This window comes from Neofelis nebulosa, chromosome 17, assembly GCF_028018385.1.
Source record: "Neofelis nebulosa isolate mNeoNeb1 chromosome 17, mNeoNeb1.pri, whole genome shotgun sequence".
In the NCBI taxonomy this organism is placed as follows: Eukaryota; Metazoa; Chordata; class Mammalia; order Carnivora; family Felidae; genus Neofelis; species Neofelis nebulosa.
Window position 1 is genome coordinate 54727 of NC_080798.1, and position 23906 is coordinate 78632.

The 23906-nt window shown below is 52.7% G+C and overlaps 2 protein-coding genes across 18 annotated transcripts in view; one reads left to right on the forward strand and one right to left on the reverse strand.

Moving 5' to 3' along the window:
- The window catches only part of LOC131499612 (tigger transposable element-derived protein 1-like), a 35606-nt gene that overhangs the window by 8234 nt on the left and 3466 nt on the right, over window positions 1-23906 (reverse strand). For 7 of the 12 annotated variants that reach the window (XR_009255973.1, XR_009255972.1, XR_009255969.1 and 4 more), the window contains exons 1-2: window positions 11288-11714; window positions 7474-9103 (exon numbers count right to left, since the gene is read on the reverse strand). Coding sequence is in view for 5 of the 12 variants with exons in the window: in XM_058707714.1 (XP_058563697.1) it covers window positions 7474-8985 (1512 nt within the window). In the remaining 7 variants the exon portion in view is untranslated. Of the gene's footprint in view, window positions 1-6061; window positions 9104-10248; window positions 10630-11287; window positions 11715-13010; window positions 13124-23906 lie in introns of those variants that run through there. The other 5 variants (XR_009255974.1, XM_058707712.1, XM_058707710.1 and 2 more) reach the window with 5 other exon arrangements.
- MZF1 (myeloid zinc finger 1) lies at window positions 13057-23578 on the forward strand. 6 transcript variants are annotated; one of them, XM_058707702.1, is made up of 7 exons: window positions 13441-13568; window positions 13918-14100; window positions 14867-15303; window positions 15748-15931; window positions 16640-16710; window positions 16831-16951; window positions 21057-23578. In XM_058707702.1, exons 1-7 carry the CDS (start codon window positions 13532-13534, stop codon window positions 22487-22489), a joined length of 2466 nt encoding a protein of 821 aa, XP_058563685.1. In that variant the 5' UTR covers window positions 13441-13531; the 3' UTR covers window positions 22490-23578. The 6 variants fall into 6 exon arrangements, with proteins under 6 accessions (XP_058563690.1, XP_058563691.1, XP_058563686.1 ...); XM_058707707.1 differs by lacking the exons at window positions 13441-13568; window positions 13918-14100 and adding an exon at window positions 13057-13162; XM_058707708.1 differs by lacking the exons at window positions 13441-13568; window positions 13918-14100 and adding an exon at window positions 13106-13228.

The following is a 23906-nucleotide window of genomic DNA, read 5'->3' on the forward strand; positions in this document are numbered from 1 at the left end:
GGCATGGAGCAAAGGCAGGAGTCTTCATGTAAATGTGAACTATGGCAAACTTGAAACTGTGTTATTTCAAGGATGAATGGATGTAACCATGCACATCCCACAAGATCCACATGAGTACCAGGCCTGAGTCCATTTAGTGACCTACTAGTAGGCTGCTATTCCAACATCCACAATGTTATAATGCAAAATCTTTCTTCTTTTTAAGTTTTTTTTTAGTAATCTCTACACCCAATGTGGGGCTCAAACTCATGACCCCAAGATCAAGAGTCACATGCTCTTCTGACTGAGCCAGCCAGGTGCCCTGCAAAATCTCTTTTTATAGTGTGTATCACCTAAGCATCTATTCAGTGAGAAGCTTGGAACTGGAACTAAGAGACCTCTAACGAGGAGGCAAACAGTCAGGAGACAGCCCGCCTCAAAACACCAGCAACAGGCTTAGAAAAGATCACAGTACCACAAGCAAACACCCCACAAAAACTACAGACACATTCATCCAAAATGTCTCGCCTGCACCTCACATTCATGCCTAGGTGAAAACCTGCATTATCAAGGTTTTCCTTAACAGTAAGTGAATCCAGTTTGCAGCCTTTCCAGCATGTACAGAACTAGCTTCATCATGTCCCCTTCAAAGAGCCCAGCACCACCCAGCACTGGCCCTCTTTTCAGTTTCTAGTTGTCTCAATTCCAATCTCTTCCCTTTGTTCCTACATCTGTAGGAGGGTACTATTCCCTGCAGTCCCTACAGCCATGACACCTTTTTTCTATACTTTTCTCTTCTTTCAATACCTAGGTTAAATTATTTGCATTAAAATCCTCTCTGTTAAAATGACTGGTATGTTAGCATTCCTCAAAAGGTCAAACAGCCTCATCAGTCATTCCACCCCCAGGTATATAACCAAGAGCAATGAAAACATTTGTCCACATAAAAACACATACACATACATTCACAGCATCATTATACATAATAGCCAAAAGGCACAAACATCCCAAATGTCCATTAATAGATAAATGAATAAACAAAATGTGATATACTCATAGTAGATATTATTTAACCATAAAATGAGATAATTACATGCCACAACATAAATGTACACTGAAAACATTACACTCAATGAATGAGGCAAGTCATAAAAAGCTACATATCATATGATTCCCTTTAATGAAATGTCCAGAATAAGCAAATCCATAGAGACACAAATATTAGTGTTTGCCAAGGCATTAGGAGTAAAATGGGGAGTGACTCCTCATGGGCACAGTTTCTCTGAGATGTTTAAATTATGGTATGAGGCAATGGTAATGGTTATATAATCTTGCAAATATACTAAACCCAGGGACTGTATACTTTTTTTGTATGCAAATTATAACTTAGTTAACCTGTTTTTGTTTTTCATCACTAGGTTTTCTACCTCTTGATATGGAGGATCAAGAAGACAAAAGACACTGCATAGGTATCTGTGAGCAAATGAGTGAACAAATGCCAGGATGAATGATGGCATCCTATCCAACCATCTCTCCAGCCGGTTTCATGATTATCCCCTCCCCACAGGCATACAGACACATGTTGCCCAAAGTGAAGATGTCACATGGCATGAACTGCAAAGCCATCCCTGGCGAGGCCAATCTCTGTTCACCTCCTCTTGCCCTACCCCCTCCAGAGAAAACAGGATACCCTAATTATGACTGGTGGTCTCACTATCCAACTCTCTAAACAGACCAAGTTCCAATAGGGCAGAAACCTTGCTTGTTTCCTTCCTTGATTGACTTAGATGCCTGGAACATGGCATGCATCCAGTGACATTTTGAGTAAGGAAAGAAGGAAGAGAAAGGAGGCCTGGTGCACCCTGAGAGGGTGAAATGTCATGCCAATGTCAAGCTCACATCTCTGGGAGGCTCACAGGCTACAAAATGCTCCAAACATGTTGCAGCTTTTGAGTCTTCTTCCCAGTGATAAGAACACTGGGTCAGGGTGGTAGGTTGTGTCCCCTTCTGCATTCCCCAGCCCCTGGGCCTCCCAACCAGGCCCCTGGGCCCCTGTGGCTCACCAGTTTCCTGCATCATCTGAGCAAGGCTCTCCACCAGCACCACAGCCTCCTCAGCACTCTCAGGGCACTGGGACTCCACCCAAACCTGGGTGTCAGGTGGCAACACACCCAAGAACTGCTCCAGCACTAACAGCTCCATCATTTGCTCCTTGGAGTGTGACTCAGGCCTCATTCACCAGCAGCAAAGATCTCATAGCCTGGCCAGGGCCTCTCAGGGCCCTGCTGCCTCTTCATAGCAGAAGCTGCAGAAGCACTGTCAGGGGTCCCTACAAAGCCTGGACAGCAGAGTGGAGGGCTGAGGGTTAGAGAGAGGTTCAGGATCCCATGAGGTGGCCTCATCATCCTCCCTCTTGATGACCACAAGCTCTTTTTGACTGAGGGGTGCTGGGCCTACTGCCATGGCAAGACCTTGGGAAGCTGGTCTCACCTGCACTCACTCAGGCCACACACTGTCTTCCTGGGACAAATGCCCACCCAATCAGGGCCAGAGACCATGCACGCCCTTCCAGCCACCCATACCCTCGAGGTCACTTCCTCTTGCAGAAACTGTCTGTAAGTCTGGCTAGCTGGCAACCTGGTAGGGGATATCTCCAGCCTGAACTTCCCCATCTGTGCCTTCAAGAGAACACCTGGCACTGGGAATCTGGTCAAGAGGAGAGTGAACCCACCCCTGCAGGGGGAGTTTACAGTAGCTCATATCAGGCTAGGTAAAGGTACGAGAGTTGTTCCTGGAGATAGAGGGCATGGATATGCCATATCTCAGTGAACTGAGAGAACTCCACCAACAGCCAAACAGAAGTGCTGGTGGGAACTAGCAGAGGGTCTGTGCCCAGGGAGGGTCAGAGCAAGTGAAGGATACAATCTTCCAGACACTAGGAAGAGTGATGTAGGGTGATGGGGACGCATAGGGCAAGCTAAGGGCAAAATACAGGCTGGCATACTGCCCCCTGCCCCCAGGTGGAATATGTGTAATATTCCTCGGACACTCCTGGCTACCCAAGAACAAAGGAAAGGGGCTTAAGTGCTTGCCATGGTGATGTGGGAAACCAAGGGAAATGAAAAATTAAATTCCCTTACTGCCTATAGCCCATTGACAGGTCCTTGAGACCGGCAGAGTGACCTCCCTCTAGGAGTTCAGCTACCTCAAGGATGACACTTTGCTGGGAGCAAAAGAGAACCTTGGCTTCACATTATCCCAACCTCAAGGATCCTGTAAGTCAACTTCCTTTATTTCAACTGCTTCAAGATATATGCTGGCAATCATACTCCAAGCTTATGGTTCCCCGATATGCATCTAAAGAGTCTCATCACTGAGGCTTTATTAAACGGTGATAAATGGTGTTTCCCTAGCAACAGCTAGCCCCTCAAGGTCCTGGAAACCTTGTTTCCAAAATTCCTTAAAGACATACTCTATCCCTGACCCCCTCCCAACCTGAGGGTATATAATGAGTTACCTGTTACAACCTCAGTGTACCTCTTCCTGCCCACAGGTCCTGTCCCCATGCTTTAATAAAATCATCTTTTTGCACCAGATATCTTCAAGAATCCTTTCTTGGTCATTGGCTCTGACCCCACAAACCCCCCCCCCACCGCCATCACCCCAAAACTTCATCATAGAGGACAGACTGGAAGAGAAAGATGGAAACTAAAAACAATTGCAGGGCAACCAGCATGGGTCAGGTGCAGGGATAGCAACAGCTGACACCTACGCTGGAAGGCCTTCCTTTCCCCCATGGCAGACTCCTACAGAGCCCAAGAGGCTCAGCTCATACCAATTAGCCAAGATCAACAAATGTCAAGTAGAGATGTCCACTCTACAATGTTCAACAAGAAACTAATCTGTGGCGGTCCTCACACAATGTGATCCCACTAATGTTGACATATTTTAAAGCAACAAAATTCTGAGGTGTATGTGTGTGTGCATGTATGCAGAAGCTACTGTTATAATAAATGTTCAGAAACGGGTCCTGAAAAACAAACTCCCAGCAAGCAAATCTGGGGAAAGTAACTGGAGGAGGAGTCCACTTTTTTTCATAAATCTCTACACACCGTCTCAATTTTTTTGGCAACGACCATTTGTTACCATTGCAACTTTAACACATAATTTCAGGGCCAGCACATGTTGTTATATGGGTTGGTCAAGGTTCCCAAACTGGGGAACCTCCATCCTCCTCCACCACCACCACCACCACCACCACCACAATGACCACCACCACCACCACCCCGCCCCACCCGCCACCCCCCCCCCCCACCCCCAGCACACCCACCTAACCACCAGGTGCCCAGAGGCGGTGGCTAGAGAATATTCTGGCCAGCAGGATCAGCACAGGCAAGAGCCATGTGGCCAGGGCGATCCTACAGAGAGTTTGACAGTATAAGGGTCTGGATTTTAATCGCCATGTGGGGGGAGCACCCCTCCCCATCACTCTCACGGATGAACGCACAAGTAGTGGGAGCAAAAAGGAACTCAGGTCTGGACTGAGGAAATCCAGAGACTCCCCAGAAGAAGTGAGAAGTTTTGAGGGTGTAGGTTGGGTGTGAATCTAAAAAGGAAGGAGGGAAGCCCAGAAAATTGGCTCGTGTAGGATAACAGCGCCAACCGGCTGATGGAACCACGAAGGGTGGCGAGAGCTGACCTCAGCCCGGAACCACTTCCGGGCCAGGACCCGCTCACACAAGACTCTAGGGCCAAGGGGCCCCTGAGCCACCTCTCTCGGAGGACTAGCTGGGCTCCCAGGGAAACGGGTGGTGCTTCTCTGCACCACCTCCCCTGCTGTCCTCCACCGGCTGCGCACCCTACCTCAGGCCTTTCCGACACTCCTGGCCGGATTGCGCCAGGACTCACCGCCCCAAGCAGCCACACGGACCAGTCCCACCGCGCTTGAACAATGACCAACCACCCTGGGGACAAGAACCGGGAGCTTCCGGGCCCTCTACTGACTGCTTCCGGCGCCTTGTATCCCCCCGACACCCCCCAACTCTACTCGACAACCCACGCAAGCAGGCCAAGAGGTGAGGGACACGGGTGTCGGGTGCTCCTGCAGGTCTATGGCAACGGCCCGCTGCCGGAGTTGAAAGGCGTAGGAGGCCGCCTCTGTCGGCTAGGTTCTCTAGGAAACGTAGTCCCCAACGCGTCAGAGATCCAACCTGTAGAGTTGCAGACAGTGCATTTCACAGGAGACACGGGGCTTCCCTGTCGCACCACCAGGGCCCCCCGGAAATGTTCAGGGACCTGCTAAAGGTTGCTGGTTGAACGAATCCAGGGCTCTCCAGTCATTTGTTGAGGGCCAGGCGCTGTCCCCGGCTCTGAACAAACGAGCCCTGGAGCCAGACGGGCACACGCATGCCTAGTCTCCCCTATGCAATGTCTGCAAGGTCTCCAGTGGCTGCTCATGCGACTACACCTTCCACCCACTGGGCTTTGGCCTCAACGACTCCTGCCTGGTCACCTGCCTCCTTCAGCTGCTGCACCGCATTCAGCCTCCATGGAGGATATTCCTTCCTCCCATTCCTTAGGCCCTTACAAACCACCCTACCACATTGGGCTGTGTCTGTCAAGCCCTTCTGTAACATGGCATTTTGAAATGACGGGTTTCCTGATTGTCAACAAGGTCCCTGAAGATGAAGACTGAGACACCACTTCCCCAGAAAGCCTACCCTATCATGTCCATGTCCCCAGCTTGGTGGGGTCCCTCCTGAGTGACCTGTCATAGCCTTGTCACATAGAATGTAACAACCTCTGGACTGGCAGCTCCTGAAGTCAGTCTCACTCACCCTGGAATCCACACCTAGCACATTATAAGTGCTCATACATTGTGCAACCAATCCAGTCTGCCACCAGAATCCTAAGAAAAGCTTCCCTTCTCCTTCTCATCCCCCTTACCATTCTCCCCAGGAAAGCAAGCAAGGGGCCTCATCTCACCTTTCTTCCAGTAAGGCTGATCCTTCAAGCCACTGGTCCTGACCCATGTGATGAGTTCACAGCAAGCCCATCAATGCAATGTTAGCTGAGACAGAGGTAGCAAGAATCCTTTCTCCCATCTTTATTTCTTGGCACGTGTGTGTGTGTGTGTGTGTGTGTGCGTGTGTGCGCGCGTGTGCGTGCGCATGTATGCAGACATATGCAGATACCTGTGTTGAAAGGAGTCCAGGAGCCCAGACATCCCTGTCCCACCACCTGTGGCTCATCCAGCTAGAGCACAAGAACACCTTCCCTTGCTGACTGACTGTGGTTTGCTGGCCCAAGTGGTGTTTCGGCAATCAGATGGACACCCCATGATGCCTGTGATTACAGTTTGGGCGGACAGGAAAACAAACTGGAATGAAGGGAGACAACAAGACTGTCAGGAGGTGGGGCAGTGTCCATCAGAATTAGAGCTTTGGGTCTAACATCTGAGAGGCTAGGCTATAACCAATGCACTGGGAGCTAACTCTGAGGTGACCACTGAGCTCTTAGGAGTGGATGGTATTTTCCAAAGAGCACCAGAACCAGGAGACTGTCAGAATCACAAAAAGCTCAGAGGCTGGAGGGAAACCAAGACACCATGCCACAGAAATTCAGAGAAGAAAACATTTCCAAACCAAGCAAGTGATCCCTGGTATCAACAGTCACAGTGAGCCAAAGTGCTCTGGCACTGAGACGACAGAGGCTGTGGAAGCCAGAAGAGGTAAGGGTGGCATGGAAAGTGAGAAAGGACATGCCAAGAGCAGGAAACCCTCATCTAAAGTTGGCTAGGAAGGGTAACAATGGTGCAGGGAGAGGTCAGGTTTGGAAAATGGAAGAGGCTGGTCTCAGTTCTGGCCCCTCACCACAAGGAAAACCACCCTGGCAGACTGTGCAGGGCAACTACCATACTACAGGGTGTATCTCTGTCATGGGTGAGCACTCCTGGGCCTTGCATCTCATCTGCCAATCAGAAGACACCACCGTTCTGTTCCCCAAGCCTAGAGTCGTGGGTCGCTATACAAAGACCACAGAGCATGAGATATGAGAACCATGGGGAAGAAGGAGCAGTATCTGACCTCCAGAAACAAAACACCATTAGACAGAACTCACGTGAGGTCAAGTCCAAGCCCCAAATCATATAGGACAGCCAGAGGTCTGACCTTCAGGACCTGTGCCCTTAGCCACTTGCCCACCCTCTATGGGACCCACTTGGGACAATGGCAGGCTTCCTGCCAACTCCCTTGCTGCCACCACCACAGGGCCTCCTGAGGATGCAGCTGCCCGAGACTGTCGCCTCCTTTCCCGGTGTAGCTCCCGGAGGCGAGCAAGGGCACAGTGGACACCCCGGGAGACCCGCAGGCTGCGCTCCCGGTTTGGATCATTCTCTATGAGGACCTGTAAACCAGCAGCAAAGTGAGACAGAGCCTGGGCGAGATGCTCAGGGCTCAGAGCACCCACACCAGCTTCCTCAGTGCCTGCACCCACCACAGCCTCTGTGAAATCTGGCTCTTGTTTTCTAGAGACCAGGCCATTCCCTGTCTCCCAGGGCAGCCCAGAACCACTCATGTCCCCATCCTTTGCATCCTGGGGGATGCTGTGGGGTGGGGGCTCCCCATGGGCCTGCAGCAGGCTGGCAACATCAGCCTCAGCTGCATCTCCAAGGCCCACATGCCGAGCTAGTGCCACAATGCTGCGGCGGAGCTGAGGCACAGTGTCAGGCTCGGGGGTGCCAGCAGGGACACACTCAGGCCAGAGCTTCCTCCAGGCGCTGTTCATGGTGGCAGGCTGCAGCTCTGCCCAGGCTTCAGCTATATTGTCCACAGCAGTCACGACAGTATAGCTGCGCCAGAACTCCTGCACAGAGGGTCGGTCTTCACCAGTCGTCTCCTGGACCAGCTGGCTGAGCGTGCGGCGCAGGTAATAGGCCTTGAATGTGGCAATGACACCCTGGTTCATGGGCTGGATCAGGGCCGATGTGTTCTTAGGCAGGAACTCAACCCTCACGTGGGCTGAGAGGCCACCCAGGTGAGCAGGGTGGCAGGGTGCACCATCCAGGAGCAATAGGGCACGGTGTGGGAGGCCATGGCTGGCACAGTAGCTCTCTACAGCAGGACAGAAGCAGCCAGTAAACCACTCCTGGAAGATGCTGGGTGTCAGCCAGTCATTGCGGTTGGAGCGCCAGACCACAGGAAGGCTGGCCTTGGAGCAGCCCTTGAGGGCACGTGGATTCTCCGAGGGGTACACTAGCAGAGGCTTCAGTTTAAAGTCACCAGCTGCGTTGCCACCAAGCAGCAGGGTCAAGTGGTCCTTAGAGGCCTTGAGGCCAGGCCCGGCTGCCCCCTCCAGTGCCAGCAACATGCGCTCTGGCAGCCGCTTCCAGAACAGGCCTGTCTCATCCACGTTGAAAACTTGGTGTGGTGAGTAACAGCCCTCCTCCAGAATGGTGCGCAGCACTGGGGGATAGTGGGCAGCAGCCTGGGTGTCAGCCACAGCTGGCTCATCTGTCAAAAGCACATTGTTGCGAGCCTTGAATCGGGCAAACCAGCCGTTACTGGCCCCGAAGGTCTCAGCCTGAGTGCCACTGCCCTGCTCATGCTGCAGCTGCACAAAGAGCCGTCGTGCCTTGTCCTGGATGAGCAGTGTGCTGATGGGCAGGTTCTGCCGCTTTTGCTCCTCAATCCATAGGCTCAGCAAGCGTTCCATATGGCCCATCACCACACCCCGGCAGCGGGTCAGCTTCGTGGCACTGACAGGTGTGGCTGCCTGGGAATTGGCCCGGATCTTGTCCTTGTTGACACGGATTGAGGCGACGGTAGAGGTGGCCAGCCCCAAGGCCCGGGCAATCTGAGTCAACTTCTCACCTTCCTCAAACCTCCGAAGCACCTCTAACTTCATATGCAGGGTGATGGACTTTCGGTCCCGCTTGGCACTGTGGCGGAGGCCAATCCCACCAAGGGGTGCCTTCCCCGACACCTGCAGGCGGGAAGTTGTCTTCATTCCGCCTCCCTGAGACACACACCTTGATGAAGCCTCTCCGCACTGCCAGTTTCCACAGTAGCTACCAGTGTGCCCACAAGGGCAGCCTCTTGGCCTCTCCTGCCACACCTGCTTCTGCCTGTAAGACAAGGACACATGGGCATTAATGTGTAAGCATATGGAAGTCCCAACCATCAGCTGGCCTTTCCGTGCTCTGACACAGAGCACCCAGCTCTGCTGACCACTGCCTCAGAGGCATGCCCAGTCCCTTCTTTCCCTACTGCTAAAAACACTGCACACTCACTTCCAAGTATCCTTTGCATCTAAAGGAGCATGTCACTTAGTTTTAGCTTATGAGATCAAGAGATGTCTGCTAGGAGACTCTGCTCTCTTCCCCTAGCAAACCTCTTGCAACCACAAGATAGTCTAGAAACCCTGGCCCACCTCCCAGACACTAATGAGCAAATGAGGTACCCACTTCCATGCTTCTCACCCTTTTCATGCTTCAAACATCAGTGTGGGTTGCTGAATAATGGTTCCTAAAGACATTCACATCCTAATCCCTATGAATAGATTACCTTACCTGGAAAAAGGGACATTGTGGGTATAATTAAGTTAATAATCTTGAGATGGGAAGATTATCCTGGGTTATCCGAATGGGCCCTAAATGTAATCAGAGAAGGCAAAAGATTTCACTCAGAAAAAGGCAATGCAACCACTGAAGCATAGAGGATACAGAAGGAACAAGGGGCGCTTGAGTGGCTCAGTCGGTTGAGCATCCAGCTTCAGCTCAGGTCATGATCTCACAGTTTGTGAGTTGGAGCCCCGTGTCAGGCTCTGTGCTGACAGCTCAAAGCCTGGAGCCTGTTTCAGATTCTGTGTCTCCCTCTCTCTCTGCTCCTCCTCTGCTCATGCTCTGTCTCTCTCTCTCAAAAATAAATAAACATTAAACAAAAACAAAAACAAAAAAAAAAGGAACCAGCCCTGCTGATACCTTGATTTTAGCCCACTGAGAAACATTTCAGATTTCTGACCTCCAAGACTCTAAGATAATACATCTGTGTTGTTTTAAACCACTCATTTTTCAGTAATATGTTACAGCAATCATAGGAAATTAACACAGAAGAGAACCAACCTAATTTATGCCACAAACTATGGAGCACCTGAGAATAGAAGAGGATGGTGGTTCTCCACACGGCAGCCACAAAGATCCAGTAAGAACTAAGATCCTATCTCCCCTCTGTTCAAGCCCTCCCAGCTCTGAGTAAAAGCCACAATCCTCACCAGATTCTTCAAGTGTCTTAGAGCCTCTTCTTGTATTTTGCTCACTCCTGCCCACATCCTTGGGGCAGACTAAGAGTGCTCCTGACTCAGGGCCTTTGCTCCTGTTTCCTTCAGCCCATGCAGGGCCTGGGCACTTCCGTTATCTGCATGGCTTGTTCCCTCTCCTACAGATCTCTGCTCAAATGTAACCTAATCAAAGAGGCCCTCTCCACCTACACGCTGCCTGAAGGCAGGAGCTGTGTTGGCTGAGCTCTCCCTTGTGTCCTCAGACCCAAGAATAGTGAATCCAGTAGTCGCTAGCTGATGAAATTATTAAATTAAGTACAGCGGTGGAAGGCATGCTTTTCACCTTGTCCGTTTTGCATTTTGAATCATGTGGAAGTAGCACTGGATCAAAGAGTATACACACACACACACACACATGTGTGTGTATATGTATGTATGTGTGTGTGTGTGTGTGTGTGTGTGTGTGTGTGTAGTGCGTGCGAAATACAAGGGACAAATGACTGGCAGGTTTGTTTCTGCCATGGCTATGGTATCGATACCTTCAAGGATCCATGGACTACACATGGCTTAAAATAAGGTGGCACATGCCACAGGTCCCCCATGCCTGGGAGGCAGGGAAATGTAGGTGGACATGAGAAAGGCTCCTCTTGCTTACTGAACCACTCACGCGCTGCGCCATTGTTCTTTCAACATCCATGCCTTCCTCTGCTCACCCACAATTTTAAATTAATTCACCCACACGCTCATTCATTCATTCCCTCCCTCCCACCCACCCTCGTGAGAAAGCCTCCAAACCCGCCGCCGGTGGAGGCTCGCTGCCCAATGTCTCGGCGGAGCCAAGGGCTCGTCCCCCTTGAGACTACATTTCCCACAAAGCCTCGGGACCGCCGGAATCTTCGATTGGCCCATTCGCGCTCGTCCCGGCCTGCGCGCGCAGCGGCCTCTCTTCCTTCTCGCCGTTTCGGACCGAGAGAAACGGTGCCCAAGCCCCCGCCACCGGAGCCCGGGCCCCCGCGCGGCTGACTGCCCTCACCTCCGGACCGCGACGCGGGCCGGCTGCTTCAGCTGGGCGGCTGGGGCTGCGGCTCTTCCCCATCTCCTGCCTTACAGCGCCTCTTCCCAGGGGCGGCCGAGCTCAGCCTCCATGTTATCGGCGGAGGCGGAAGATTGCCTGCGACTATCGAGATTGGACTAGTCCGCGCGGGGCCAGTCCCCGACGGCGCTCTAGTCCCTGCGCCCCGCGCTCGCAGGCCAGCCGGGAAATGTAGTTCGACGACGAGGATGCTGCGCGCAGAGCCCAGGCGGGGGCGCCGTTGGCTGTCTCTACCCAAAGCTGACTTGCTTTCTGTTTAATTTCTCTCGAATTTTTCCCGCCGCCTGCTTTCTTTCCATTATCCTCCTTACCTCCTTCCATTCCTAGCTTTGTCACCTCTTTCTCCCAGTTTGTTCCCCATCCTGGAGAATTAATTCCGCTCAGACTGTCAAATCCTTTTTTTTTTTTTTTTAAGTTAAAAATAAACTCAAGGAGTACATGGCAAACAGTTATTTACCTCATGGAGGGAACTAGCAGGATGACATAGGTGGTTCCGGGAAGATGAGAAAGAACAGAAAGGGTGAAAGAAATAAAGGACACTGAGGGGTGACTGGGTGGCTCAGTCGGTTAAGTGTCTGACTTCAGCTCAGGTCATGATCTCACTTTGTGGGTTCAAGGCCGGCGTCTGGCTCTGTGCTGAACGCTTGCTCAGAGCCTGGAGCCTGCTTTGGATTCTGTGTCTCCTGTCTCTGCCCCTCCCCAGCTGGCGCTGTCTCACTCTGTCTCTCAAAAATAAACATTAAAAAAGAAAATTCTTTAATAGAAAAGAAAGAAATAAGGAACACTGAAATAAAAGCCCAAAGTCGAATTGGTGCCCTACAAGCGAGCAGGCCTGGGTGTCTCAGTGTCGTAAGGTTGATACAACTCTTAACGCCAAGCATTTGCAATCTGGCCTCTGAAGAGTTACTTCTTATAGGGAATCAGATAAGCTGAAGTGGGCTTGGTAGACAATGCTAGGAAACGCAGAGAGGGTCCCCAGTCATCCTTTTTTGTCCTATTGTCAATTTTTGGATAAGTTTCCCTAACAAGTCTCCCTCCAACTGTCTCTACTTGCCGTCTGTCACCCTTCTCTAGGTCTTTGAAAACTCTCAATCCATCTCTAATTTCTGTCCCTTCCTCTCCTCTTGCCTCGGTATGTCTGTATTCCTTATCTGTCTCTTGAATCTCAATATCTGCACTTCTTGTCTTTGTGAATCTATTCTCACTCTCCCACTTTGTCTCACCTTTCATATCCACCCCTTCTTGATCTCCCTCCCTCTTGCTAACTTTACAGACACTCCTGTCTACCTAGCCCTGACTCTCTGATCCTCTGGCTTCTTATCACATTCTCTAGGTCTCTGAAAGGAGAAATACCTCCCCGTTGACTTTCTTTCCTACCGGTGTCTCGGTCTCTGTATCTGTTCAATTACTTTCACGGTCTCTCCTTGAATCTCTCTGCCCCCGAGTGGACCCTCATAGGCTTTGGGTCTCTCCCTGCCCGGAAGTCTTCGCGTCTGTCTTTCCTTACTGTCTCGCTCGGCTTCTCTGCTCCGGCCCGCTCCCCAAGCCCTTATCCCACGTCCCCCATCGCCTCTCAGACGGCCAGCGGCTCCCCTGGGTTGAGCTGGAGACCTACTAGTCAGCCCATCCGGTTACCATGGAAACGCCCGGGCCCGCCACGTACACAATGGGACGTCGTCTGGCTGCGCGTACGCGCACGGAGGTCTCAGCCAACTACACTTCCCAGAAAGCACGCGGCCAAGCCTCTCCGAATCTGCCGTCGGGGCGGGCGATGAAGGACGTGCCCCTTTAGAGGCAGAAGGTTGCCATGGAGACGTAGGTTGCCGGCGCCCTAGCGAGGACGGTGATTGGTGCAGAACCCTGCTAATCCCAGGAACACCCGTAAAGAATTGAGGAAAACGTGGTGGGGGGCATGCGCGGTTGGGAAGGCGGTGCTGCTGTTCGAAGCCCCCAGAGAAGCTTACGCACGTCGACGGGGCATGGACGCCTGGGTCTGAGGCGGGGAGCGCGGAAGAGGCGGCCGGGCGTGTGATCTGATCGTTGCGAATGCTACACCGGGGGACAGGGGAGGAGGGTGGAAAACGAGGCGAGGGTGGGGGAAGAGCCAGGTGGCACTCGGGCTGAATGCGTGGAGCATTCTGGGAGACCTAGTCCGTCCGGGGAGGGGGAAGTCGGCGACTGCGCATGCTTAGGAGCGCGGAGCGGCCCGCTGAGTGTGGAGGTGAGGGCGGGGACCTCTCAAAGAGGAAGGCTTGGGCGGGGACCCGGGCGGCGACCGCGAACTCTTGGATTGCGGCTACCCTGCGGGAGTGCGGAACAGGGACCTAAGCACTCCCTCTCGGTGAGCCCGGTGCTGTCGGCGACGCTCATCTATCACTGAAGTGCCACAGCGACAAGCTCTCGGAGCCCCGCCCCCCCTTCCCGGTTGCCCTGGCGGCACTAGACCAACCCTGGGAGTGGGAAGAGGGCGCTCTCCCAAGTGGAAGTTGCCCTCCAAGATTTCTGGTAAATGTAGTGCAGAAACCTTCGCAGGGGCTGGCCGGCTTACAAATGGTCCGACCTTTTCCCAGGGTTTCTGGTTGACCTGGAACCTTCAGGAACGGAATTTGACTCACGGGATCAGGCGACCCTGGAAATCGATTCTTACTCACGTAATAAACTCAGATTTCTTCACAAAGCCTGCACATTAACACCAGCTGCAAAAGGAGCAGCAATGGCAGGGAGGGGGGAGCGCCCCCACTTACAGGGGATCGGTAAGGATGGGGAAACTGAGGTTCACAGAAACTTGCCAAGGTTATGTAGCAAATAGGCCAGATGAGAATCTCCAACCTTGCTTGCAGGCACCCGGTCCAGTGGTCTTGGGGCCTTTGTGGGCCCCCTGGAGCTCCCCCATCACCTCCTAACCCTGCCTAAATCAGGAAACTGAAGAGATGATGGGGCATTACGTAGCGTGATAATAAGTTCGGCTGGTTCAGAATGGGGCTGAATTGGGGGGGGGGGGGGGGATGCTGCCTGGAGGCTTGGCCACACAGTTGACTTTGCCCCAGGGACGGCGGGGGGGGGGGGGGGGGAGGGAGGCTGCTCTGTAGAAACAAGTTGAGAAGGGAATGGTCTGAGAGACTAGATGGGAGTGTGGGTGGTGCAGTGATGGACTGGTGTTGGAGGCTGAATGGGGGGGGGGGGGGAGGGTAGTGGATGTTGTAAATGTCATTTACCTGACAGCCACAGGGCAAGGATGAGGTGGTGCACATAGAAGGACAGGATTTAGAGGAGAGGAGGTGCCTTCTATTCCTAAGAAGCACCTTGTGTTTGGAGCAGGGAATACCAGAGACTAGGTCCCAGCTAGAGACCAGAGACTCAGGTGCCTGGCTTGTGACCATCTCTCTGTGCCCGTTTTCTTATCTGCCTTCCACTCGGTGCAGGTCTGAATATGGAACACCACAGCATACAGTAGGTGCTTAGTAAGCATTTGCTGCTGTTTGTCCTCCTCCCAGCAGCCTCATCCTATTCCTCCCCCAGGGGAAGACACTGTCCTTGGAGCCCCCAGCCCAGTCTTTCCAATGAGGCCTGCAGCACTAGGCTCCCTAGGTCACACATCCTTGGAAGATGAGCGACCTGTCATGGTGAAGCTGGAGGACTCAGATGAGGAGGGTGACGCTGCCCTGTGGGATCCGGGCCCAGAGACTGCACGCCAGCGTTTTCGACACTTCCACTATGAAGAGGCAGTGGGTCCCCAAGAGGCCCTGGCCCAGCTCCGGGAGCTATGCCGCCAGTGGCTGCAGCCAGAGGTTCACTCCAAAGAGCAGATGCTGGAGCTCCTGGTCCTAGAGCGGTTCCTGGGTGCACTGCCCCCTGAGATCCAGGCCCGCGTGGAGGGACAGCGGCCAGGCAGCCCTGAAGAAGCAGCCGCCCTGGTCGAGGGGCTTCGCCAGGAGCCAGGAGGGCCCCGAAGATGGGTGAGTCTGTGGCCCGGAGCCAGGGTCCAGGCTGGAACAGTATCCAGCTCTGCCCCACCCTGGGGAGTGCCATGCTCAGCCAGACACCTATTCCTTGTGGTTTAGAAGTGGTCACTTGCAGCAGACCTTGTGTGAGCATAGACGCGTTTCCAGGGCCAGCCTCATTGGTCTATCCCTACATCACCTGGAGTCATGGACATGGGAAGGGATGCACGGTGGGGAGAGAGGGAGACCACTGGGCATTCCTGGGTGCCTGCAGCAGGAGAGCAACTACAGGTGGTCCCTTCACTCCTGGCTCAGTCCTGGAGGGAAGTGGGTCCTTGGAGAACAGAGTAGGTCAGGACCCCTGGAGTCCTGTGATGGAGTGGTTGCCCATAAACCCCCCTGCTTGTGCAAAACCCAACTCTCTGCCTGGGCCCTTGATGTTTGGGGGCACCTCTCCAGGTCACAGTCCAAGTACAGGGTCAGGAAGTGCTATCAGAGAAGATGGAACCCTCCAACTTCCAGCCCCTCCTTCAAACCAAGCCACGGACTCCAGAACGTGGACCCGGGACACCATCTGAAGCCACACACGAGTCACCGCTGGGCCTTCAGGTGAAAGAGGAGCCCATGGTTACAGAGGACCCAGGTGAGGGCACGCAAGGTATGCATGGCCCAAGGCCTGAATGGGTGGACCAGAGGGGCCTGGCCTCAACAGCCTAAAGGTCCCCTGCTGGATGGAACTGTTCATATGCCCTAGTAGCCCCCACAACCTGCCTAGCTAGTGGCCATCACTACTCCTCACATGCCAAGTCTGACTGTTACAACTATGTTTCTCTGCTCTCCCCTAGCATGGAGTAGTAAGCTATTGGGGTTCTGTGTGTGAGGCACGTGGGATTCACTCCCCAAGGGGATCCATTAGGAGACAATAGCAATTCTCTGGAGAGCAGGCAGCAGGCTTGAATATGGGTTGGTGTGACTGAGGGAGGACCCCAGGGTGCTGGAAGGCATACCCCTCCCCATTTTACTCCTTCCAGGCAGATGCCAAAGTTGGCTTCCCACACCATCTATCATTCCTGTGTGGACCCTAGTGCAGTGCTTCTCTCCACCCTCACTGGCCATCCTACCCAGGACTCATGCAAGGGTACAGAACACAGACCTGAGCTTGTCTCATCCTGCTGTAACTTCTCCTGTGGTCTTCAAGGGGGCTTTGCTTTACTCCACCCCCAGGCTGAGCCCTTAGAGATGCCCAGCCATGTCCAGCTCCAAACTTGGATTCCAGCATTTGGCATACCACTGAGGAGGGCAGTGGGGTGGGGACACCCATGGGCCACCTGACCCCAACCTTCCTCTACAGAGCTTCTGGATTCTGGGCCTCTAGCCAATCCCCAGGAAGCCACTTCCACTCTCCTGCCTAAAGAGGCCCAGGTGAGCCCCATACAGACCATGCTCCCCACCCTGTCTGGGGAGCCTCAGTGGGTGGGGGTCAGATAGGTCCCTCCCTGGACCTAGCTGGGCACAGACGAACAGTGACCACTATGGTTTCAGGATTGTGAGATAGTGCTGGACCAGGCCTCTCCCCGCAGCGAGACTGGGCTTGAGGGGCCTTCGTGGAGGGAGCATCCTGGGGCCCTGTGGCAGGAGGAAGCTGGGGGCGTCTTTCCTCCAGGTGAGTGAGATGGAACATGGTGGGGCAAGGCCCTCTGCATGGTAGCGGCACATCAACCCATCCCACTCCTGGCCCTGCTCAGGTGGCCCTCTCATTCCAGCATCTCCAAGCTTCTCCATTCTGTGGACCATCCCTTGCAGCATGTAACTTTCAGCATCTCCTGTCCTCATAAGTCAAGCCCTCAGCCAACTTGTTCCCTCCAGCTACTGCTCCCCACCATAGTAAAACCTCCTTAGAGCAGGGCCTGTATTCCCCACACCCCCGTCCTTTCCCAGCCCTCCCATCCTGGATGGATTCTGGGTTTGCATCCCACTGTCTGGATAGTCGGGGAGGGAGGGTCTGGATCTGGCAAGGATAGTAGGTTAGTAGACAGTGGGCAGGAGGGACCTTGACACGGGTTGAGGATCGGGCAGGACAGAGCAGGAGACTAAAGGCCTTCTGCTGTCCACCTCAGCTTTACCACTCTTGGTCTGCCATCATCCAGTCTCCCTGCGTCTTCTTTCTTGTTTCCTGGACCCCTTCTTTTTCTTGGTTTACTCCCTTGTTCTGGGGGACCTTTCTGCGAACTATGGTATGGGAGATAAAAAGTTTTGACATGCTACATCTCTAAAACGCACTGATCTAACATTCTATATTAGGCTAGTTTGGCTGCTTGAGGAATTCTTTTTATTTAGTTTCAAAGCTTTTTCATCATCACTGGTGAGCCCTTTCAACTTGAAATCCGTATCACTCAATTGTGGGAAACTACCTCGAATAGTTTCTCTCGTTTTTTTTTTCTCTCCATTGTTTTGTTCCCTTGTTTCTGGTATGCCTGTTACCTGGTTCTTGGTTATACTGCTTCCTCAGTATGGTCTCCTACCCTCAACCCAGCCTTTTGCCAGGATGGGGGAAGAGATCCAGGAATCAGAGCTACAGCAGTGCCCACTATTTGCTCAGAATTCTGTGCAGACATCCCAGGTCTGTTCCTTGCAGCAGTCCAACCCAGCTGCTGCTGAACAGCCTCCCCATCCTGCTTGGTGGCCCTGCCTCTTCACCTCCATGGCCAGAGCTACCTGCTACCTCCAGCTCCTGAACTTTTCAAGTCTTCTTTGGGGACAAACAGGGTTTGGGTTTTTTGGGGTTGGTTTTGTTGTTGTTTGTTTTTCCACTTTCTTTACTACTAGTTTAATATGCACTTTCTCCAATCTGCTACACAGTTACTATTTGCCCCTTAGCTTTCTGAAATAGAAAATGTTCCGGGGTTTCTTTCCTTTCCTCTCACCTTTGTGGATCTTATGCGTTAAAAAACAAAAAATTTTGGTGTGGTTTTTACTGTTATTTCAGGATAGAACAAAGTTAAAATAGATACCTTTATTACTTGTAAGTCTCCATTTGCTATGTTTTTTGTCAATAAGGATCCTAATTCATCCTTTTTCCATAATGTCCTTGTTTCATGGATGGTGATTCCTCCTTTGAGAATTTAGACATACTTTAGTGTCCTTTCCAGGCTGTTTAGCTAGTTTAGTTTCCTCAAGTGTGAATTCTCCAGCTGGTTGTACTGTTGACAGTCTGCCCTTCATAGCTGTAGGAGCTTCATTTGTCCCTGCCCTAAGCATCATGCTAAGTGAGAAGACTCATAACCTTGAAGTGGAAGTATCATCTGGGCCCCAGGACATTCAGTGACGATACTTCTGGAGCCCAGCCAAAAGCAAGCACCTTATTCCTGGTCAGGTATGTGGGTGGACTGAGCTAACCCAGCCCATGTCCTCAACCCCCAGCTTCGTGACAGAGCCTGGCTTTAGACCTGGGGACTAAAGTCACAGGGGCTTCAGAGCTCACTGTGCAGGCTCTGGATTCCTAAGCCCCACCAACTGTCCTTTCTTTCCTTTGGAGCTGTCCAAAACATTTTTAAATATTTTCTCAGGTTCTGTTGTCATTTCTGCATGTTGGAGCTGAGAGAGTAGGATCTGGCACATCCCTAATCTGCTGTTTTAGTCTTAAACTGGCTAGCCAGGCTGGGCCTCGTACTTTGTTTGACCACCACCTCTAACTTGGACCTGCTTCTCTCAGTTCAGAACCCCACAGTCTTTCAGCTTTCTCCATCCACACTGGCACCACCACCTCAGACACTTTGGCAGGTTCCTTCTCTGTATCCACACTCTCTCTGTAGACAACCAAAGTTCGCATCTTCAAATAACTGATTCCTTCAGCTACCTTGGTCTCCATTCAGGACTCCTGGCTGCTCCTGTGCAGCCAGTGTTTTCATTGTAGTATTTTTTTTTTTTTTTTAACGTTTATTTATTTTTGAGACAGAGACAGAGCATGAACGGGGGAGGGTCAGAGAGAGAAGGAGACACGGAATCTGAAACAGGCTCCAGGCTCTGAGCAGTCAGCACAGAGCCCGACGCGGGGCTCGAACTCACGGACCGCGAGATCATGACCTGAGCCGAAGTCGGACGCTCAACCGACTGAGCCACCCAGGCGCCCCTTCATTGTAGTATTTTAAATAGCTAATATATTCCCATGTTAGAAAATTCAAAAGGCACAAGGGAGTGTACACTGGAATGCCCCTCCCCTGCCTGTGTTATACGGTCTTGTCCCTCAACAGCCAGCACTACCATCTTCTTGTGTGTTCTTCCAAAAAGATTTTGTGCATAAAAAAGCAAACACAGATTCAGATACATACTTGTTTCTCTTTAAAATACATGTGAATGCCTAATCACCATGTTTCACACCTGACATTTTTCCTGCATCTTCCCACTTCAGCACACAGCAGCAGGTGCCCTCCTCTCTGGACAGCTGCATAAAGCCCCCCTGTGGCTCACTGTGGACACACTTGTTTATCCATCGCAGCTCCTACTTACATTCCTTTGTGTGGATTTCCAGTGGTGAACTGAAAAATCTCATATATAGGTCATTTTGAACAGTGGGGAACACAACTGTTGAAGTGCATAAAAGTGAAATTGCTGATCAGAGTGTGAGAAATTTGCTATTTTAATGTATTTTGCCACACTGGCTTCCCATTTCACTTACTAGCAAGGCATGCAAACACTTGGGTCCCTCCAGGGAGGGTGTGAGAATGATAGATGACCAGAACTCTAATATTCAGTTTTCTTAGGAGTGAATTGAGCATATATTATGGGATTTAGTATTAGTTACATTTCCTTTCCTGTTCACCTCCTTTGCCCGTGTTTTGTCAGGTCATTGGTTTTGTTGATTAATTGGAGCTCTTTACTTAGAAGCTTAATTACCCTTTTGCTTCTGGAGAATCTGTCATTCATTTTTTGGCTCTAAGGTCATCAATGCTGTGCATGAACGATTTCCTTTGACACAGTGTAATTTATGACTTTTCTTTGACAACTTACTGGATTTTCTGTCACCCACTGAAGTCCTTGCTATTCTCTTAGTCTCCTTGCAGCCTTCCTCTTTTTCTAGTCCCTGCTTCTCAGTTGCATTTGCTTACATCTCCTTCCTCACACAGCATCTAATGCTAGAGTGCTCACAGCGTGGCTAGGACCTGCTACTTCTTTCCATAGACACCCACTCTTACTTGATCACACACAGGGCCAGGGCTCTGTGTGCCATGCATATGCCACAGCTGCCATGGTCACATTTCCCTGCAGACTGAGCCCCAACTCCTGAACTCCACAGCTGCATGTAGTCTCTGCCCCTCAGGCGCCCCATGCACATCTCAGGCAAGGCACATCAGACCAAAGTCGTGCGGCCTGGCCCACTCCCCTCCAAGTTACCTTCCTGTTGGCTCCACTTCCAACCTCCCTCAGACCCACCCACTTCTGTGTATTTGTGGAAACCATCACCACCTAGTGCAAGGGCCACCTGACCCATTTTTGCCCTAGAGCCCTTCCAGAAAGACGATTTTTGCAAACTTAAGCCAGGCCTAGAAAGCATGTCCCCAACTTCTGAATCCTCCTCCTCATCCAAGGTTCTGTGCCCTTGTCACCTCCTTTGGGAAACACAGATAGAGTCCTTGCCCGTGCCCTTGTTACCTCTGTCTGCCTCACTGGCTAGTTTCAGGCACCTCTAGTTCACACTCTTTCCCACCGGCTGGAGTGGGTCAGGAACAGTTCTCTTGGCATGCATGACTGGATCCCCTTGTGCAATGCAGGGTTTGCACTCCAGATGGAAAGTGTCTCTGCTGGCCCAGGCACTGTGAGCCCCCACCTCCATATCCCCTGGGACCTCCGCATGGTTGGCCTCACGGACCAACTCCGGTCACCCTCCCATGAAAGTGGCTTCTCACGTGCGCTCCTGCTCCCCAGTGGCCCAGGAGGTGAGCAGAACCCCACGAATGAGGGTTCCTGCCAGCTTATGAGCCCTATGCTAGGCACAGCCCGCTGGCGTGCTCCCAGGGGCCGGGGCCGGGGTCGGCCCAGCACAGACCCCGGGGCACGGAGAGGTGGCCACTGTGACGTGTGCGGGAAGGTGTTCAGCCAACGCAGTAACCTACTGAGGCACCAGAAAATACACACGGGAGAGCGGCCATTCGTGTGCAACGAGTGTGGCCGGAGCTTCAGCCGAAGTTCACACCTTCTGCGCCATCAACTCACACACACTGAGGAGCGGCCATTTGTGTGCAGCGACTGCGGCCAGGGCTTCGTGCGCAGCACCCGCCTGGAGGAGCACCGGCGTGTGCACACAGGCGAGCAGCCTTTCCACTGTGCTGAGTGCGGCCAGAGCTTCCGACAGCGCTCCAACCTGTTGCAGCACCAGCGCATCCACGGCGACCCCCCCGGCGCTGGCACTGCACCCGCTGCACCTCCCGGTGCGCCTGAGCCCCCAGGGCCTTTCCCCTGCAGCGAATGTCGCGAGAGCTTCTCGCGGCGCGCTGTACTACTAGAACACCAGGCAGTGCACACAGGTGACAAATCCTTTGGCTGCGTGGAGTGTGGTGAGCGCTTCGGTCGCCGCTCAGTGCTGCTGCAGCACCGGCGAGTACACAGTGGTGAGCGGCCCTTCGCCTGCGCCGAGTGCGGCCAGAGCTTCCGACAACGTTCCAACCTTACACAACACCGTCGTATCCACACCGGCGAGCGGCCTTTCGCCTGCGCCGAGTGTGGCAAGGCGTTCCGCCAGCGGCCCACGCTCACACAGCACCTGCGCGTGCACACAGGCGAGAAACCCTTTGCCTGCCCCGAGTGTGGCCAACGCTTCAGCCAGCGTCTGAAGCTCACGCGCCACCAGCGGACGCACACTGGGGAGAAACCCTACCACTGTAGTGAGTGCGGCCTGGGCTTCACGCAGGTTTCCCGGCTCACCGAGCACCAGCGTATCCACACGGGTGAGCGGCCCTTTGCCTGTCCTGATTGCGGCCAGAGCTTCCGGCAGCACGCCAATCTCACACAACACCGGCGCATCCACACAGGCGAGCGGCCCTACGTGTGCCCCGAGTGCGGCAAGGCATTCCGCCAGAGGCCCACGCTCACACAGCACCTGCGTACCCACCGGCGTGAGAAGCCCTTTGCCTGCCAGGACTGTGGCCGCCGCTTCCACCAGAGCACTAAGCTTATCCAGCACCAGCGCATCCACAGTGCCGAGTAACCAGCGCTCACGGTACCCTTCCTCTACGTCCCTCTCTTTTGGCCTTTTCTTGGGGGGAAGAGTGTGTGTGTGTGTGTGTGTGTGTGTGTGTGTGTACGCACGCCCACGCAGAACACTTACCTCACAGGGTTGTTGTGAGGGCTGTGATCAAGCTTAGGTACGGGCAGGTCCACCCAGGACCTGGATCCCCAGTAGGTGCTCAATAAACAACAGACAGAACCTGGGTCTGGTATCCACCCACTCAATGCCTCCCCAGTAGTTGGGCGGGTCCCTCCATCCACCCCACCCATCTACTACTTATGCAACCACGCAGTCTCTGTGAGAGCCATGGCCCCCTGCAGAGGTGACTCCTAACAGCATCTTGTGGGTGCTGCCTTGTACCATGCCTACTGTACTATTTGTCTGTGATGCCTTCAACCTGAATAACCTTGGGTCAGGTCAACTACCAAGTGAGGACTGGCCCAGTTTTCCCCAGCCAGCCAAGATCATCAGGTGCAACAGAAGTAGCAAACTCGTGTCCAGCAGGCCAGAGCTAGGGATATGTTTGTAAAACTTTAAACCAAGGAAGCCATTTCTTAGACATAAAAGCTGGAAGGTTTTATCTAGAAATCTAGATTCTTTCATGCATGTTAACTACCAGCAGGTGCTCAGGTTAGGTTCCCTTTAGGATAGAACCCCAGCCAGTCTGGAAATTGAAGTCAGCTGGCCCCAGGCCAGTTCCCCAGCCCTCTAGTAATCATTCACATTCCATGGGCCACAGTCTCCACCAACCCTAGCCAGGTGCACAACCCCCAAAAGCTCCCCCACACTGGATGGTCTCTATGAGGAATGTGTTCAGTGGCAAGCCATAGGAAACACAGCCAGCAGCAGCTTACATGAAAATACAGTTGCTGCCATTACGGGTTCAATGTCCTGCAGATTGTGGGCTGGCATCTCTGGAACCCTCTACTTTTCCTCTTGCCCTAGTTATCTGCCCCTCCATCTGATTGTAGGCCCTTGACCTAGCACCCCTGCCCCCCAAACGGTAGGTATACTGGGCGCCAAAAACAGAATGAAAAGTGGTGCCAAATAAAGAATATTCATGCATCACGATCTGGCTTGGGACTTAAACCCCACTCTGGGCAGGCGTCACCTTGCTCTCGTTCTGAGGGTTTCAAACTCATGAACCAGGAGATGACCTGAGCCAAACTCAAGAGTCAGACACCTAACCCAATGAGCCATGCAGGCACCCCTAGGAACCTCAAGAAGGAACCACCTCAAGAAGGAACAACTTCTTGAGGCTCATGTCCAAGTTTCTTCCAGAAATACACCTGGACTTGCCTCTGCTGCTACAAGACTGGAGTCCTGAAATCAGGGAAAGACAAGCCACCTGGGCGAGAGGCTTCCAATAGCCATCCCAGACAAGGTGTGTTTCCTG

Bases quoted from the DNA above. Each gene is read 5' to 3' on its own strand.
- MZF1 (XM_058707702.1), top strand. From the start codon at position 13,532: ATGCTTAGGAGCGCGGAGCGGCCCGCTGAGTGTGGAG. The intron at 15,304-15,747 runs GTGAGTCTGTGG...GCACCTCTCCAG, and splicing joins CAGGAGGGCCCCGAAGATGG to GTCACAGTCCAAGTACAGGG. The intron at 15,932-16,639 runs GTGAGGGCACGC...CTTCCTCTACAG, and splicing joins CATGGTTACAGAGGACCCAG to AGCTTCTGGATTCTGGGCCT.